This window comes from Mercenaria mercenaria, chromosome 7, assembly GCF_021730395.1.
Source record: "Mercenaria mercenaria strain notata chromosome 7, MADL_Memer_1, whole genome shotgun sequence".
NCBI lineage: Eukaryota > Metazoa > Mollusca > Bivalvia > Venerida > Veneridae > Mercenaria > Mercenaria mercenaria.
In genome coordinates this window covers 17,218,193-17,232,302 of record NC_069367.1, presented here as the reverse complement: position 1 = coordinate 17,232,302, position 14,110 = coordinate 17,218,193, and the positions used below count along the sequence as shown (strand labels likewise).

The 14,110-nt window shown below is 35.5% G+C and overlaps 1 protein-coding gene across 2 annotated transcripts in view; it reads left to right on the top strand.

The window, feature by feature from the left end:
* The first annotated feature begins 545 nt into the window (after positions 1-545).
* LOC123554826 (zinc finger B-box domain-containing protein 1-like) overlaps positions 546-14,110 on the top strand; it is a 113,606-nt gene continuing 100,041 nt past the window's right edge. Inside the window, exons 1-2 of one of the 2 annotated variants that reach the window (XM_045345182.2) lie at positions 546-630; positions 7,690-7,769. In XM_045345182.2, the coding sequence (XP_045201117.2) occupies positions 7,702-7,769 (68 nt within the window). In that variant the 5' untranslated portion in view covers positions 546-630; positions 7,690-7,701. Of the gene's footprint in view, positions 692-7,689; positions 7,770-14,110 lie in introns of both variants that reach the window. The other variant, XM_045345181.2, reaches the window with a different exon arrangement.

Genomic DNA, 14,110 nt, shown 5'->3' with positions numbered 1-14,110 from the left:
CTAAAGGGCGCAATGGACTCACTTTTTTAGGATCGATTATCTATTTAAAGGAAATGTCACTGGAATGGCAATTAAATGATAATAGATAAAATGGAAACACAAACATCAGATATTTTTACATTTTTACATTTTATTTTTGTTTTATATTTCTGATAAGTTGAAACGTATTCTTAAAAATGATATAGATTAAACTGCTTTTAGGACTTTTAACATGTTGTAATAATTAGTTTCAAATGTATTAAATTCACGTGTTTGTGTATATGTTTCCAACATAATTTAATTAGTTTAAACTATACAGAAATCTATATAAAAAATAAAATGTAAAAATATGAAAAAATATCTGATGTTTGTTTTTCCTTTAAAATCATTTAACTGTCATTCCAATTTCCTTTAAAAAGATAATTGTTACTAGATTTCAAGATTTCAAGATTTAAAAAGATATTTGTTACTAAAAGAATTGAGTCCATTGCGCACTTTACCTCCATTGCGCACCATTGCGCACTTTACCTCCATTGCGCACTTTAGGCGGTAACAAGTACTTCTCAAGATTTCTCGTACCGAATGTGGTTTTCAAAATTGTTTACCTTGGATGCTCTGGACGCCTAGACGCTGATATAAAATATATGACTGGTGATTTTGTATCTTTAATGATTGCACGTTCTTAACTTGGTTTTGATTTATCAGTTTACTGGTTGGTATGATATGATATGTCTTGCCGACTTGTATGATAAACCGACACTAAATAAAATGCCGCTTTCTCGGATAATAATATCCACTGCCACTGGCACCAGAACCGCAAGTTAAGCTTTGAGACTCAAATTGAGTTGCCTATTTTCATAAATATATGCACTTATTTTTCAGTTTAAAAAGAAATATAAAAGAAGTGGTGCCGCAAGTTTTGGCAAATCATATGTCAGTTAAACAAGAATAAAAAGAAAATCCAGGGTTCTCGGAAACGCCGAAATCGCCATCGCTGTACGCATAATTGGTCCCGGTATACGCATGCTATTGCAGCTTGGGAGTCTCTGGACGCACATTTCTGCAGCGAGATGCAATAAAAATTAATTGATTACATAAACCTGCGAATACACAAGGTTTGACTCGAGAGCAAAATATGTGGGCGGAGTTACTCGCTTGTCGCTGATACATAGCCACGTATAGCCAATCAGCGTTGCCCGTTTCCACTACACCGCGAGACAGGCGGCATATGTATGATCAACTCAAATACATGTGATTGTCGGCGTGATTGCATAGGTGACAATTTCTAATTGATAACGACGGATTACATAGTGTTTGAAGTAACTCCGATTGTTTTCTCACATACTAATTACCAGGCAGTTTTTAAGAACTTTTTAGAAAAAGTGATAATTAGGCTTAATTATGAATGTTCGAGTAATTTTAAGACGCTGTCGATGCCGGTTTTAGTAACGTGATTATTTTTCTGCAAAATCGCTGATGTTACTGAAGAAGCATTTATTAATATGTTGATTATAGACTTACTGTGCATTCTTAATGTATTTTAGACCGAATGTTTTAACGTTGTGCTCTTAATAAGTATAAAAATAAAAGTAGTAACTGTTCATATATTTTCTTTTCACTGCATGTTTATATACGTTTCCATTATGAAATAAAAAGGTAAAGAAAAAATTATCACGAGGGATTTTGTCCATCTTGATATTTTCACAAGGGGGATTTTGTCCACCTTGATAATTCCACAGGGGGATTTTGTCCAGGAAGATCAGAAACAGCAGGGGTCGAGGGTGGGGGTGGTTGTCCAGGGGTGATTTTGTCCAGCATTAATTTTTGACTACATTTTGCCTTTACCTTTTTGTCTCCCGTTAACAATATTTGGGTGAAGAATTGTGATTACAAAATGTATGTCGGTCTACACTTAATTTAACAGTACAATAGAGGCCTGTGTTTTGACGAAACGTTTGTCTGTCTGTCAGTCTAGTCAGTAGTTGGGACTGCAACTTTTTCAGCTTTGGGAGTCCCAGGACTGCAACTTGAAATTGCTAGTGAGAACCCTGAAATTGTAGCCTGCGTTCTAGCCGTCCGGTACCGGATGGCTAGAAAATCCTCAGTCGATTTTCCAGCCGTCCGGTAATAGATTTCCTTATGAATAAGTAATGATACCTGTTGTTTACTGAAGATATCAGTACTTATCTGCAAACAAAATTCTGTGTGAATACATATTTAAGATTTACTTTTAATCGTCAGTCTCGAATAAATCACTGCAATATATCCAGCAGATAAAAGGAAAGTCTGCCAAAATCAATAAATGGCGATCGCCGTGACATCACTAATTAAAACCTGTTCATTTGATGGTGGACAGTTTAACAATGTTTTTATGGGATCGTAATTTTTAAATTTTAACAACTCTTTCACTGGATTTTCAAAATTAAAACAGAACTTTTTGAAATACTTACAATTTTCATATTTGAGTATTTAAATAATTTAAGAGCTCAGTGATTTTTTTACTTTTTTTGGCAACAGCCCATGCCTTTTAAATTGGGAATTTTAGCGCGATAAACTTCAAAATTGGGAAAAATTAACAAGACTTAATAAAGAAATCATTTTGAAAAGTTTCATTTTAAGGTAAATTTATTTCATTCAAATATGCACTGAGGTTGAACAGACAGGTTATTTTCTGATGTCACAGGATCTGATGGCTCAGATAGCTTAGGGTCACCATGAGCTTCTGTTGATTTCTGAGGGTCATTTTGTAGGGACTCAGATTTCTTGGACAGATCACTTTGCTTTTCTGACATTTGATTTGAATTTGATTTCTCTTTAACTTTACCAAAAGATGTTCGAATGTCCGGAGTACTGATGGCGTGTTTCAGTTTTATTTTCTTATAATAATGTTTGGAAATTTGCCACATTTTTCGGTAATTTAGGTAATTTTCTAACAATTTTTTTCGACTCATTTTGACGCATGAAAAAGCGTTTAGTGACTGTGATGAAAGTCATACTAAATGCCGTACTGTGCCGTGACCCATTTTATGTAAACAACATGCTTCGAATTGGCAACAAAATTCTGCCAATAAACCATAATTAGAGTCAGAATTTTTATGATTATTTGCATCGTTTTAGTTCAACTTTCAAAAGAAATCAATCTAATTGGGAAAAATCATCTCGTTTTGGGGAATTTTTAAGCATTTTTGGGGAATTTTAACCATTTTTGTCAATTGGGAAGACACTGAATTTCTGAGTCAAATCAGCGCAAAAAAAAATCACTGATAGTTAAGCATTATAGTTAAGAAAAAACAGAAGTTAAGCTTTCATAATTAATCTATTTTATTTCAAAGTGTCGCGAAATTGGTCCTTTCGCGCTTTAAATGCATTTCGGTAAATTGTATTACTATACAGCAGTCTATGTAAAAGTCAGAGGTATTTCCGTAGGCGAGTGACGTCATACGGCCATATAAATACACACTGCGCATCCAGTTTGGACAGATCGTCTTGGGAGCTCAAAGAGTGCACATCGAAGAGAGAAATAATTTATAATAAATAAGCCATAATTATAACTGGGACTATGTTAATAAATAATTTAGGTGAGGCACCCTCATATTTGCAGCTTCGGCTCATCCTTGCTGGGTCCTCTTGATAGCTATATTGTTTTAGTGGTCCGGGTCGCAGTATAAGCTGATGGTTTAAGGTTATAGTGCTGAACCTTGGTAGGTCTGAGACAAGGTTTAAAACATAGTTTGAGACAAGGTTTGAAACATAGGTTTAAGCGAAAATTGTTAGTTGTTTGAGACGATTGGTTTGAAATAGTGTTAAGGTTTGGACCTAGGTGGGTTGTGGAAAGGTCAGTCCCTCATCATTGCAGCGTATGCTCATACTTGTGGGGTTTCCAATCCATATACTCATTCTAGGTCGAGTGGTTCATGACAGAGTGTTGAAACGGACGGTTTGAAACAGCTGGTTAAAGGTCATAAATTTAGGTTGTTGGAAACCAGCTTGTGTACAATAAGGACCGCATAGTAAATTGATTATCTGCTTGATTTTTAGTTAATTTATGTTTCAAACAATCATTTACAAATCATTGGTCAAACCAATCAAAAGCAAGGCAGCTTAAGTAAAATTCATTATACAAGTTTTATACCAATCAAAAGCAGATAGCTAAAGGAAAATTATATCTATAAACAGTTTAATAGTTAGTTACGCTCGGTACACGTGACAGAAGTAATAGTCAAAATTAATTAATGAATTGCTTGTTTTATCAGTCAGGGGTGAAACTGTTTTAAGTTATGTAACCTATTTCAGTTACCTTTTTCAAGCATTTTATAACCTGTATTAGGCAAGTTATTCAAAAAAAGTCTTTTTGCTGTTCTCACAAAGTGACCTTTAAAGTGAAATTAGTAGCAAACTGTGGTTAATCAAATTCTCTTTAAGTCTAGGCATAACCTGATAAGCATAATGAGATATTAAGTGTTTTATAGCTTTAAAACTTTGGCTAAAACTTTGTCAGCCTTGCCTAAAATTTTTTACTGCACAGCTGGAAAGATAAAAGGTCAAGGATTCAGGAAATAATTGCATTAGTCTCATTCAAAATGAGGAATTGGCACTTGAGGGCTTTGTAATATTTTATGATAACTGAAACAAGTTATGAAAGTTTAACCAATAACTCAAATGGGTTATAAACTGTGATAACTTGAAACAGTTACACCCCTGACTGTTTATAAGCTTTCCTTTCATCAAAAAAATATATAAATGAGTTTTAAGAATTAAAGTTTAGGCTGTTAGAAAAACATCACATTTTACAAAATAACATGGCGTTTGGCGATCAATGATTTATCATTTTTAAAAATATAATATCAACGGAAATCACTAATCTATTCGAGACGATGAAAAGTATATTTTCTCATAATGTTTTCACACAATATTTTGTTTGCAGATAAGTATTGATATTTTAAGTTACAAATATCAGTTAAAACTTTGTGAAATCATTACTTCTTCACTAAGAAATCAATTACTGGACGATGAGAAAATCCTCTCTGAGGATTTGCTAGCCGTCCGGTAACCAGATGGCTAGAACGCAGGCTAGGCATCCAGATACCAGACGGCTAGACACTTCCAAAATAGAAATATATATGCAACAGAAGATTTTGTCACAAAATTTGCTAATCTAAAAAAACTGGGGTAATATATAACCTTATTATATTGTAGAACTTTTTTGTCTGCAAACACAATTATATATCTGTTTTTAATTTTAAACATGAACTTTTTCAAAAAAAGCCTTTGTTTTTGAGAGCTAGTACAAATGATCCCAAGTCTCAGTTCAACGAGAAAGCATCAGGCTGTTTCAGAGGGTGAGTGTCATCATGTGAAAGCCTGGATTATTCATTGGCAACAATCCTTAGAACTTTTCTTCATGGGGATTTTTTTAAGTTTAGATGTTGGAGTATCAAACTATTTAAAGCAAAAACTCTTTTGAAACTTAAATCTGTTACTGACAAGAACTGAAATACATTTATACTGGTTTAGGGGCTCGGAATAACGAGAAAGGGGCATATCGTTCGCGTTTTTTCAGCCGGCAAATTCTGAACATTATAAAGAAGCATTTAAATTGAAAGCTGTGGGTATTTGGTAACTATCATTGTAAATAATTTCAGATATGAAAAATAACATTCAAACAACATTAAGTAGTAAACATGACAGCTTTATGTCCAGTGGTCAGAATAATTAGACGTTCAGATTGTTTTATATTTGTGACTGGCAATCTAAACATCAGAACTTTGAAGGACCAAAATAATGGAGGATGAATCACTGTACAGACATGTAAATTTATTGGTTTTATCACTTGCGCATATTGGCGTGTATACACGGTAAACGTTAATCGCATACAGTACATACATAGGTTTAAATCACCAGAAAATTTATAATTTAAATTTCGATATTATTTGATAATTTTTACATAAAACAATGAGGAATTGAATCCCCTTTTGATACATGTAAGTTTTATTTGAGTTTATGTCCAATTTGTGAAATAATCGGCATTTAAACCTATAGCATGTGAAGCGTCGTCAGCAAAGAAAATTTTGTCGGAAATTGCTTCCAACTATTTTGGTCTTTCGAGTGTTTGACGCAAGTGGGGATAGCCCACGTAAAAAAAAATTACCTCAATATTTCCTAGGATCGCGTCAAATTAGTTGGACTTTATGTTCAGCTGCAGGGTACCTGTGCTATTAGCCTTACTCATTTTGCTTATCGGGATGACTATTTTATGATCTGATATTTTATAGTTGTCATCCCTCTAAGTGATGTATACAGCGACAGTCAAAAGTTATCACGCTGTCCTGAAACATCCCTTTATTTGGACTAATGTGTTATGAACCAACAGAGACGTAAACTTTTGTCGTTTTCATTGCTAAGCCGGATTCAAAAGCCCTCAGAACATATTTCAACCGAAGAAAGTTCAAAGGTCAAGGTCACCGTGACCTGGAACAGTTAAACCGTTTCTTGACGATAACTTGAGAATGCTTTGGCCTAGGATCGTGAAAGTTGATAGGGAAGTTGATCATGATCAGCAGATGACCCCTATTGATTTTGAGTTTAAAGGTCAAGGTCAAAGTGACCTGGAACAGTTAAACGGTTTCCACACAGTTTCCAGACAATAACTCAAGAACACTTGGGCCTAGGATCATGAAAATTGATAGGGAGGTTGGTCATGACCAGCAGATGACCCCTATTGATTTTGAGACCAGAGGTCAAGGTCACAGTTACCGAGAACCATTTCCAGACAATAACTTGAGAATGCTTGGGCCTAGGATTGTGAAAGTTGATAGGGAGGTTAATCATGACCAGCAGATGAACCCTATTGATTTTGAGGTCAGTAGGTCAAAGGTCAAGGTCAAATTCACCTAGAACAATAGAACTTTTGTGTACAGTGACCAAATAATTTCTGTTCCTTTTGCAATTAATGAATGCATCAAGGGGGGGGGCATTTCGTGTTCTACCAGCTCTTGTTATACTGGGTATACCAATTACCGTGAGTCTTATATTCAGTGTTTATAATTAAATTATTGTATGAAAGGATAGGTTTTATTAGATGTTAAATTAATTTACATTTTAACATTAGACTTTTGGCAAAAAAATCATCAAAACACCAGTTAAAAGTTCCACTTTTGTTGTTCAAAGAACAGAGGTGAGGATTTCAATTTTAGCATTTGCTGGCATATACCTACTACCATGAATTTCCAACTTTTAAGCTTTAAGAAGATGTTAAATTGATCTAAGACAAAGAAAATTGGTATACAAAGTACAATCTCATCAGAAAATTCTGAATTTGTTAAAGAAGCATTTAAATCGAAAGCTGTGGGGTATTAGGTAACTAATTTAAAGTATGAGAAATCACCGTGGGTAGTAAACATGGCGGCTATATATATCCAGCTGCAGGGTAGCTGTTGTCCACAGGTGCCATGCAGCTGGACATATAGCCGCAGCGTAGACTACCCGCCGTAATATAGTACATGGTTTAAAACTGGACCCCTAGCCAATGCCTTGATGTGCATGATCGTTATACTGCATTTCTTTTTGTTATTCGCACAACCATGTCTGGAAAGTTGTGCCTTAGTTCAGAATCTTGCAAACTGTTGATACACTGATTAAATTTATGTTTGATAAGTAATTTGTAATTTAACATTAACAGCACTTTAGTTGTATTTGTTCTGTGTTTTACAGGTAAAATAAACAATGTCAGCAGGTCCAGGATTTAATCTTTCAACGAGGAAAGAAGATGTGTCTACAAGACTAAAAACACAGTAAGTATATATCATAAAGGAAATAGAATGTCTATCTTCATGTGTAATATTTTTTTACCCACATGATAGAGTGCTGAAAACATCTTTAGAACAGGTTTTCAAAAAAACTGGTCATAAGATTGGTGAATGTCATAGGGCTTGCTGGCTGGTGGACAGCGTCAAATTTTGGTTTCCACGCAATAACTTTAGTTAGGTCTTGAGAGACCAATTGCAATGAAACTTAGTATATCGGTAGTTTACATATAAGGTAACTAGGGTCAAGGTCACTGTTGCTAAAATAGAAAAAAAAACAACGGTTTTACGCTCAATAACTTCAGTTTGCTTTGATGTATTGAAATTAAATTTGGCCCATAGGTAGCTTATAGAAAAAACAAGATTGGGATTGTATATAGAATCAGTCGGGTCAAGTTCAAGGTCAGTTATAACTTAATTTATCTGCATAGAAAATTCCAAGTGGGCACACAGGTTTAGAGTAATGGCCAAATTACCTTTTGTGATGTGGGTCTAACTTTTTTTTTGTGATGAAAAAAAAAATATTTTGATGCCATTGGGTTAAAGTCAAGGTCACAGTTTCGGAAAAAAAAAATTTCATTGTGATCAACAAAAAAGTGGTTTCCATTTAATATCTTTAGTTAGGATTATTTTCCTGTCACCAAACTTGGTCTTAGAAAGCTTATGTGAAGAACTAAATTTGGGTTGTATTTCTTGTCACTCTTACTGAAAATAGAAAAATGGCTTCCAGTCAATATCTTTAGGTTGGGCACACCTTTGTGTGTAGATAGCGTTTTATCAGACACAAAGATTGGGAATGTTTTTGAGGATCACATGGGTCAAGGTCCCAGTTACTAAAACTTGACAAATTGTTCTGCTCAATAACTTTAGTTTGGAATGAGATAACTTAATCAATCTGCATTCTTACAGAATTTCACTTGATTAATCTGCCTAGTTTGAAAGTTCCAATGTGCTGCAGTGGGCTAAAGCATTGGTCATAGTGAACCTTTTATAATGTTGAATGAACGTGTCATGGATCAAATTCTCGCCTGGACCTTACTTTTCTTTGTACTAATTTAGATGCAGTAGCCTACTGACTTATATCATATTGTACAAGATTTATATAGTGCCCTTTTCATGATAAACATGTTCAAAGGTGCTTTAAGTAGTGCAAAGGCAGCCACTTGGTGGTACCAAATTCATCCTCTGCTAGTACGGACAGAGAGTGATCTGACAAGAGGGACAGAGTGAGACAAAGACCCCAGAACAGAGAGAAGTCCTTTTAGATACAGGCCAGGCTCTTTGCCATTTGGCAGTCTGGTTCTTTAACATGCCCATTATATAGCACCGATACACACAAAGCCATCTTTCCTTGGAAGAACCAGTACTGGCCTCTTAGTTAGGTGGGAGATACTCGAGAGCATCTCAGAAATTTCCAGTGCTTGGACTGGGATTCAAACTCTGGACCTCTGGATTGACAGTCAGGTGTGTAACCACTATACCAGCAGGCCTGATTTGAATCAGGAATGGTATATGGCAGTGACATATCTATGTTTGTTGCATTTCTGAATAGTATTATTGGATGCAGTTAGATATGTATAACAGAACATGACACGTTTTTAAACATGGTAGCTAAAATGATGCAATGTTTAAAAACCTGTTTTTTTTGGAATTTCCATGTTTCTTGTTTAAATTGTTAATGTAATGACAAATTTGAAAAAAAAAATGCATTTACAAAATGTTAGACCATGAGGACTGTCAGTTGATAAACTTTTGAGTATCTGCTGTGACTGAAATGTAACACAGAACAGAGTACAAAGAAAATGTATGAATTCTGTACTGATAGTGTCTTCTTTTGTAAATGTAATAAAAGAGTATTAAATGAAAATCAATTTCCTGTATTAAAATAATGTCCATTTATATATACACTGGTACCTTGATAGGAATTTTGTTGTGTGAGTACCCAGTACACAGTTAACACTACATAATACATTGTAACATTGTTAGTATGTTAAGGCCATTGTGAATTACATTTAACTGTGGTTAAGTTTGAATAAATTTTGGGAGAATTAGATGTAAGCTGAAAATTTCTTTGTTACTTGGTTTGTTGTTTGTACTTTTATTATTTGTCACTCATGTGAACCAAAGGTTCAGGGTGAGCTTATAGTATAGGTTGATCATCCGACATGCACAGTTGGTTCTTTAACACTCTAGAGGTTACAATTTTGGTCCAGTCTTAATGCAGTTTGGTCAGAATGTTTGTCTTGATAAAATCTTGGACAAGTTGGAAACAGGGTTATCTGTTGTCAAAAACAAGGTCACTAGCTTCAGTTATAGAAAAACCTTGAAAAATGTTAGAGGCCATATTTTCTACTTAATCTATGAAACCTGGCAGAAATGTTTTTCTTTATCAAAACATGTTATTTATAAGGTTTTAAAGTTGGTCTTCTAGGGTAAAAAAAAATAGGTTACTGGGTCATGTCATAGCCAGATATTGTTTACACTCAAAAGGTTATGCTTTGTACCCAATCTGTTTGAAACCTGGTCAGTAGGTTTGTCTTTATGAAGTTTAGATCACAAAGGGTCAGCTGGATTCAAAAAGTAGCTCGGTCACTAAGTCAAATAATAGAAACACTTTCTTATATGTCTGTTTTGAGAAAAAGAACACAAGAAGTAAGGCATTTTCCATCTGTCAATATTTTCAAACATTGCGCAATGATTGAGCAACACCTGAGGATCCCTGTAGTTTAAGGCATCAGTAGGTAAAAGGTCAAGGTCACAGTGACCTGGAAACTGAAAATGGTTTCTGCACTCTCAGTCATAAAGTATAAAGCTTAGTAATGCCTTTCAGACTAAATACCTGACTAGGTAACACAAGAGGAAAATCCCTATTGACTTTTGAGGTCAGTGGTACAAAGGTCGGGTCACAGGGACCTGACTAAATTTCTGATATTTTTTTTTGTTTCTGGACTGTATATCTTAAAGTATAATAGCTATAGCTTTCAGACTTTACAGGTTGACATAGCATCACTTGAGGAGGTTCCTTATTGTTTTTAAGGTCAGTTTGAAAAAAGGACTGAAATATTCAGGATATAAAGCTGATACACTTAACATGCAAAATTACAGTCAGATTTATGAAATAAGTTTATATAATTTCTATGCTCCTCAAAAGCGTCTTCTGTACATATGTCGGGAGTATTTTTCTGTTACAACTTGCTTTAAAGGAATTAAGCTTCACTCCCCACATGAGATTTGCATATTATCTTCATGTTCTGGTCCGATGATTTTTCACTTAGTTTCCGGGTATTGTCCTTTGATGATTCAACACTGCATTGCCTTAATTCCAGAGTGACATAAGTCCATTTTTGGCAAAATTGAGATATTAGTGTCATCAGGAAAGACTCTATGGCCTCTGTATGATGATGAATTTGTCCTAGAACTAACATAAACATGCTAAATTGTATTTCAACAAGGCTGTAAGTAGCGTGAAGTCATTTACACTCAAATCTTTAAACGTTGTTTCCAAAAACTACCAAAGAGCTAGTTACGGCATTGTGGAAATAAAGTGACGACTGGTGTACTATAGCATCATTTCTTGTCATTTGATTATTTAACATTAATGAACAAAAGTGCAATCCTTGTCCACAGATATAAATAACTATTATAAGGGTGGTGACCCATGCACATCTTTCAAGGATCTCTTCAGTTACTGGAGAGTGTTATTACCCTTTAATCATTTTAGAACCCATTGATTGATCTTCATTTAAAATCACTATAGGGCAGAGTTGTTCCCCTTGATTTGGTAAAAGCAGGAACCAACAAACCATTATGGTATTATACATAACTTGTGTATATCTTTAGATTAAATATCTTTCAAAATATAGTCCCCTCATTCACAAAAACAAACTGTTTGATGGGTTATATAAACACTGAATTTGCTTGTTTTTTACTCTGTTACATTTCTTGATAAATTCTGTTACGTTTCTTGATAAAGTATCTTAGTTTCCCTCATCCACAGTGCATTCTCTCCCTGTCACTGTTTACACACACCTCCAGAGTAATTGTTGCTTTTAATGCCCATTTTTACTGGCCTGTCTTGTTCTGTTTGGGATCAGGCATATTATACCACGTTAGATGGAGCTCTTACTGAGAGGACATATTTTCTACCTGACTCTATGAAATCAATCAGAATATTTATGAAATCAGGGACAAATGAAAAAATTTGGTCATTATGACATATTCAAGGTCAAACAGTCAAGATTAGTTGAGTGACTTTGGGCCAACATGGTGCTCTTGTTAATTTTAAATGTTCAGCTCACCTGAGCACAAAGTGCTCTGGATGACCTTTTATGATCACTCACTGTGCAGAGTACATTATCCACCCATCCACACTTTTCTTCAGATCTCACTATAAGTCTCCCTCTAAAACCATTTGGTGGAAGATGATGAAACTTGGTCCGAATATTTTTTGGATAGTCCTTTGTGAAATTCTTCAAAGAATTCCATTCCTTGCAGAATAAAAGAAAATAATTTTTGTCTCCAAAAACTGCATGGCCCAGATCTCTGATATTTGGTAGGTAGCATTGTCTTATAAGTTCTCTACTAATTTGTTCAAATCATGCCCCTCGAGTCAAAACTGGCGCTCCCCCTAGGTCCACATCTTGTACATAGCTTTTATATAAGAAAAAAAATCTTAGACCTAAAGGCCCGAAGCTTAGATATTTGGGCCTGCCAATAGGTTCATTTGTTCTACATCTGTAAACTTATCTTGGAAAAATATTCAAAATTTCCCTGTGTAAAACCTGAAGCCCAAAAGTTTAGATATTTGGCATGTGGCTTTAATTGTGTAGTAATCCTTTACCAAGTCTTTTAGGGTCAAAATTCACTGAATTGGCCCACCCGGGGGTCACGTATTTATATAAGAACAATTCTAAAAGTCTTTTTATCTGAAACCTCAAGGTCAAAGCTTAGATATTTGTCTTGTAACATTGTGTAGTGGTCCTCTACCAGTTTTGTTCAAATCATCACGTCTCTGGGGTTAAAATTGTCCCTGCTGAGGGGTTGCTTATTTAATTTAGACTTAGAAAAAGTTAAAATATCTTCTTGTGTGAAGCTGCAAGACCAAGCGCTTAGACATTAATTTTATAGCATTGACTCATGGTTATCTAAACAGTTCATTCAGATCTTGCCCCTCAGTGTCAGAATTGGCCCTGCCTAAGGGTGTTACTTGTATAACATTGACTTAGAGTCAGGTGAGTGTTATAGGGCCATGATTGCCCTCATACTTTTGGAAGAAGATATCTTTCAAAAATATTTTTATGCCCCCCTCCCCCCCCCCCCCCCCCCCCCCCCCCTTTCAAAGAAGGTAGGGTTATTGTTTTGCAGATGTTGGTCAGTGGATATCTAGACCAGTCGGTTTCCAGATGGTAACTCAAGAATGCTTGGGTCTAGAATCATGAAAGTTGATACGGAGATTAGTAATAACAAACAGTTGACCCCTATAGATATTGAGATTACTAGGTCAAAGGTCAAGGTCACAGTGACTTTGAACAGTTAAACAGTTTCCAATGATAAGTCAAGAAGGCTTGGGCCTAGGATCATGAAAGTTGATAGGGAAGTTGGTCATGACCAGCAGATGACCCCTATTGATTTTGAGATCAGTAGGTCAGTGGTCAAATGGTCATGGTCGCGGGTCATGGTCACAGTGACTTGGAACAGTTGAACGGTTTCTGTACTATAACACTTGGGCCTAGGGTCACAAAACTTAATAGGGATGTTGATCGTGACCATCAGACAGCCCCTATTAATTTTGAGCTCAGTAGGTCAGAGGTCAAGGTCACAGTGACCCTGAACAGTTTAACAATTTCTGGACAATAACTTGAAAACACTTGAGCCTAGGATCAGGAATATTCATATGGAGGTTGATCGTGACCAGCAGATGACCCTTATTGAGGTCAAAGGTCAAGGTCACATTGACTCAAAACAGGTCTAATGTTTCCGGATAACAACTAAAGAATGCTTGGGGTTTGTCATGACCGGCAGATGACCCCTATTGATTTTGAGATCAGAGTGACCTGGAACAGTTGAACCATTTCCAGATGATAACTTCAGAATGCTTGGGCCTAGGATCACAAAACTTAATAGGGAGGTTTACCATGACAAGCAGATGATTTTGAGGTCATTAGGTCAAAGGTCAAGGTCACATTGTTAAACCATTTTCTGGACGATAACTTGAGAGCACTTGGGTCTAGGATCAGGAAAGTTAATAGGAAGGTTGATCATGACCATCAGATGACTCTGTTGACTTTGAGGTCAGTAGGTCAAAGGTCAAGGTCACATTGACCCAAAAC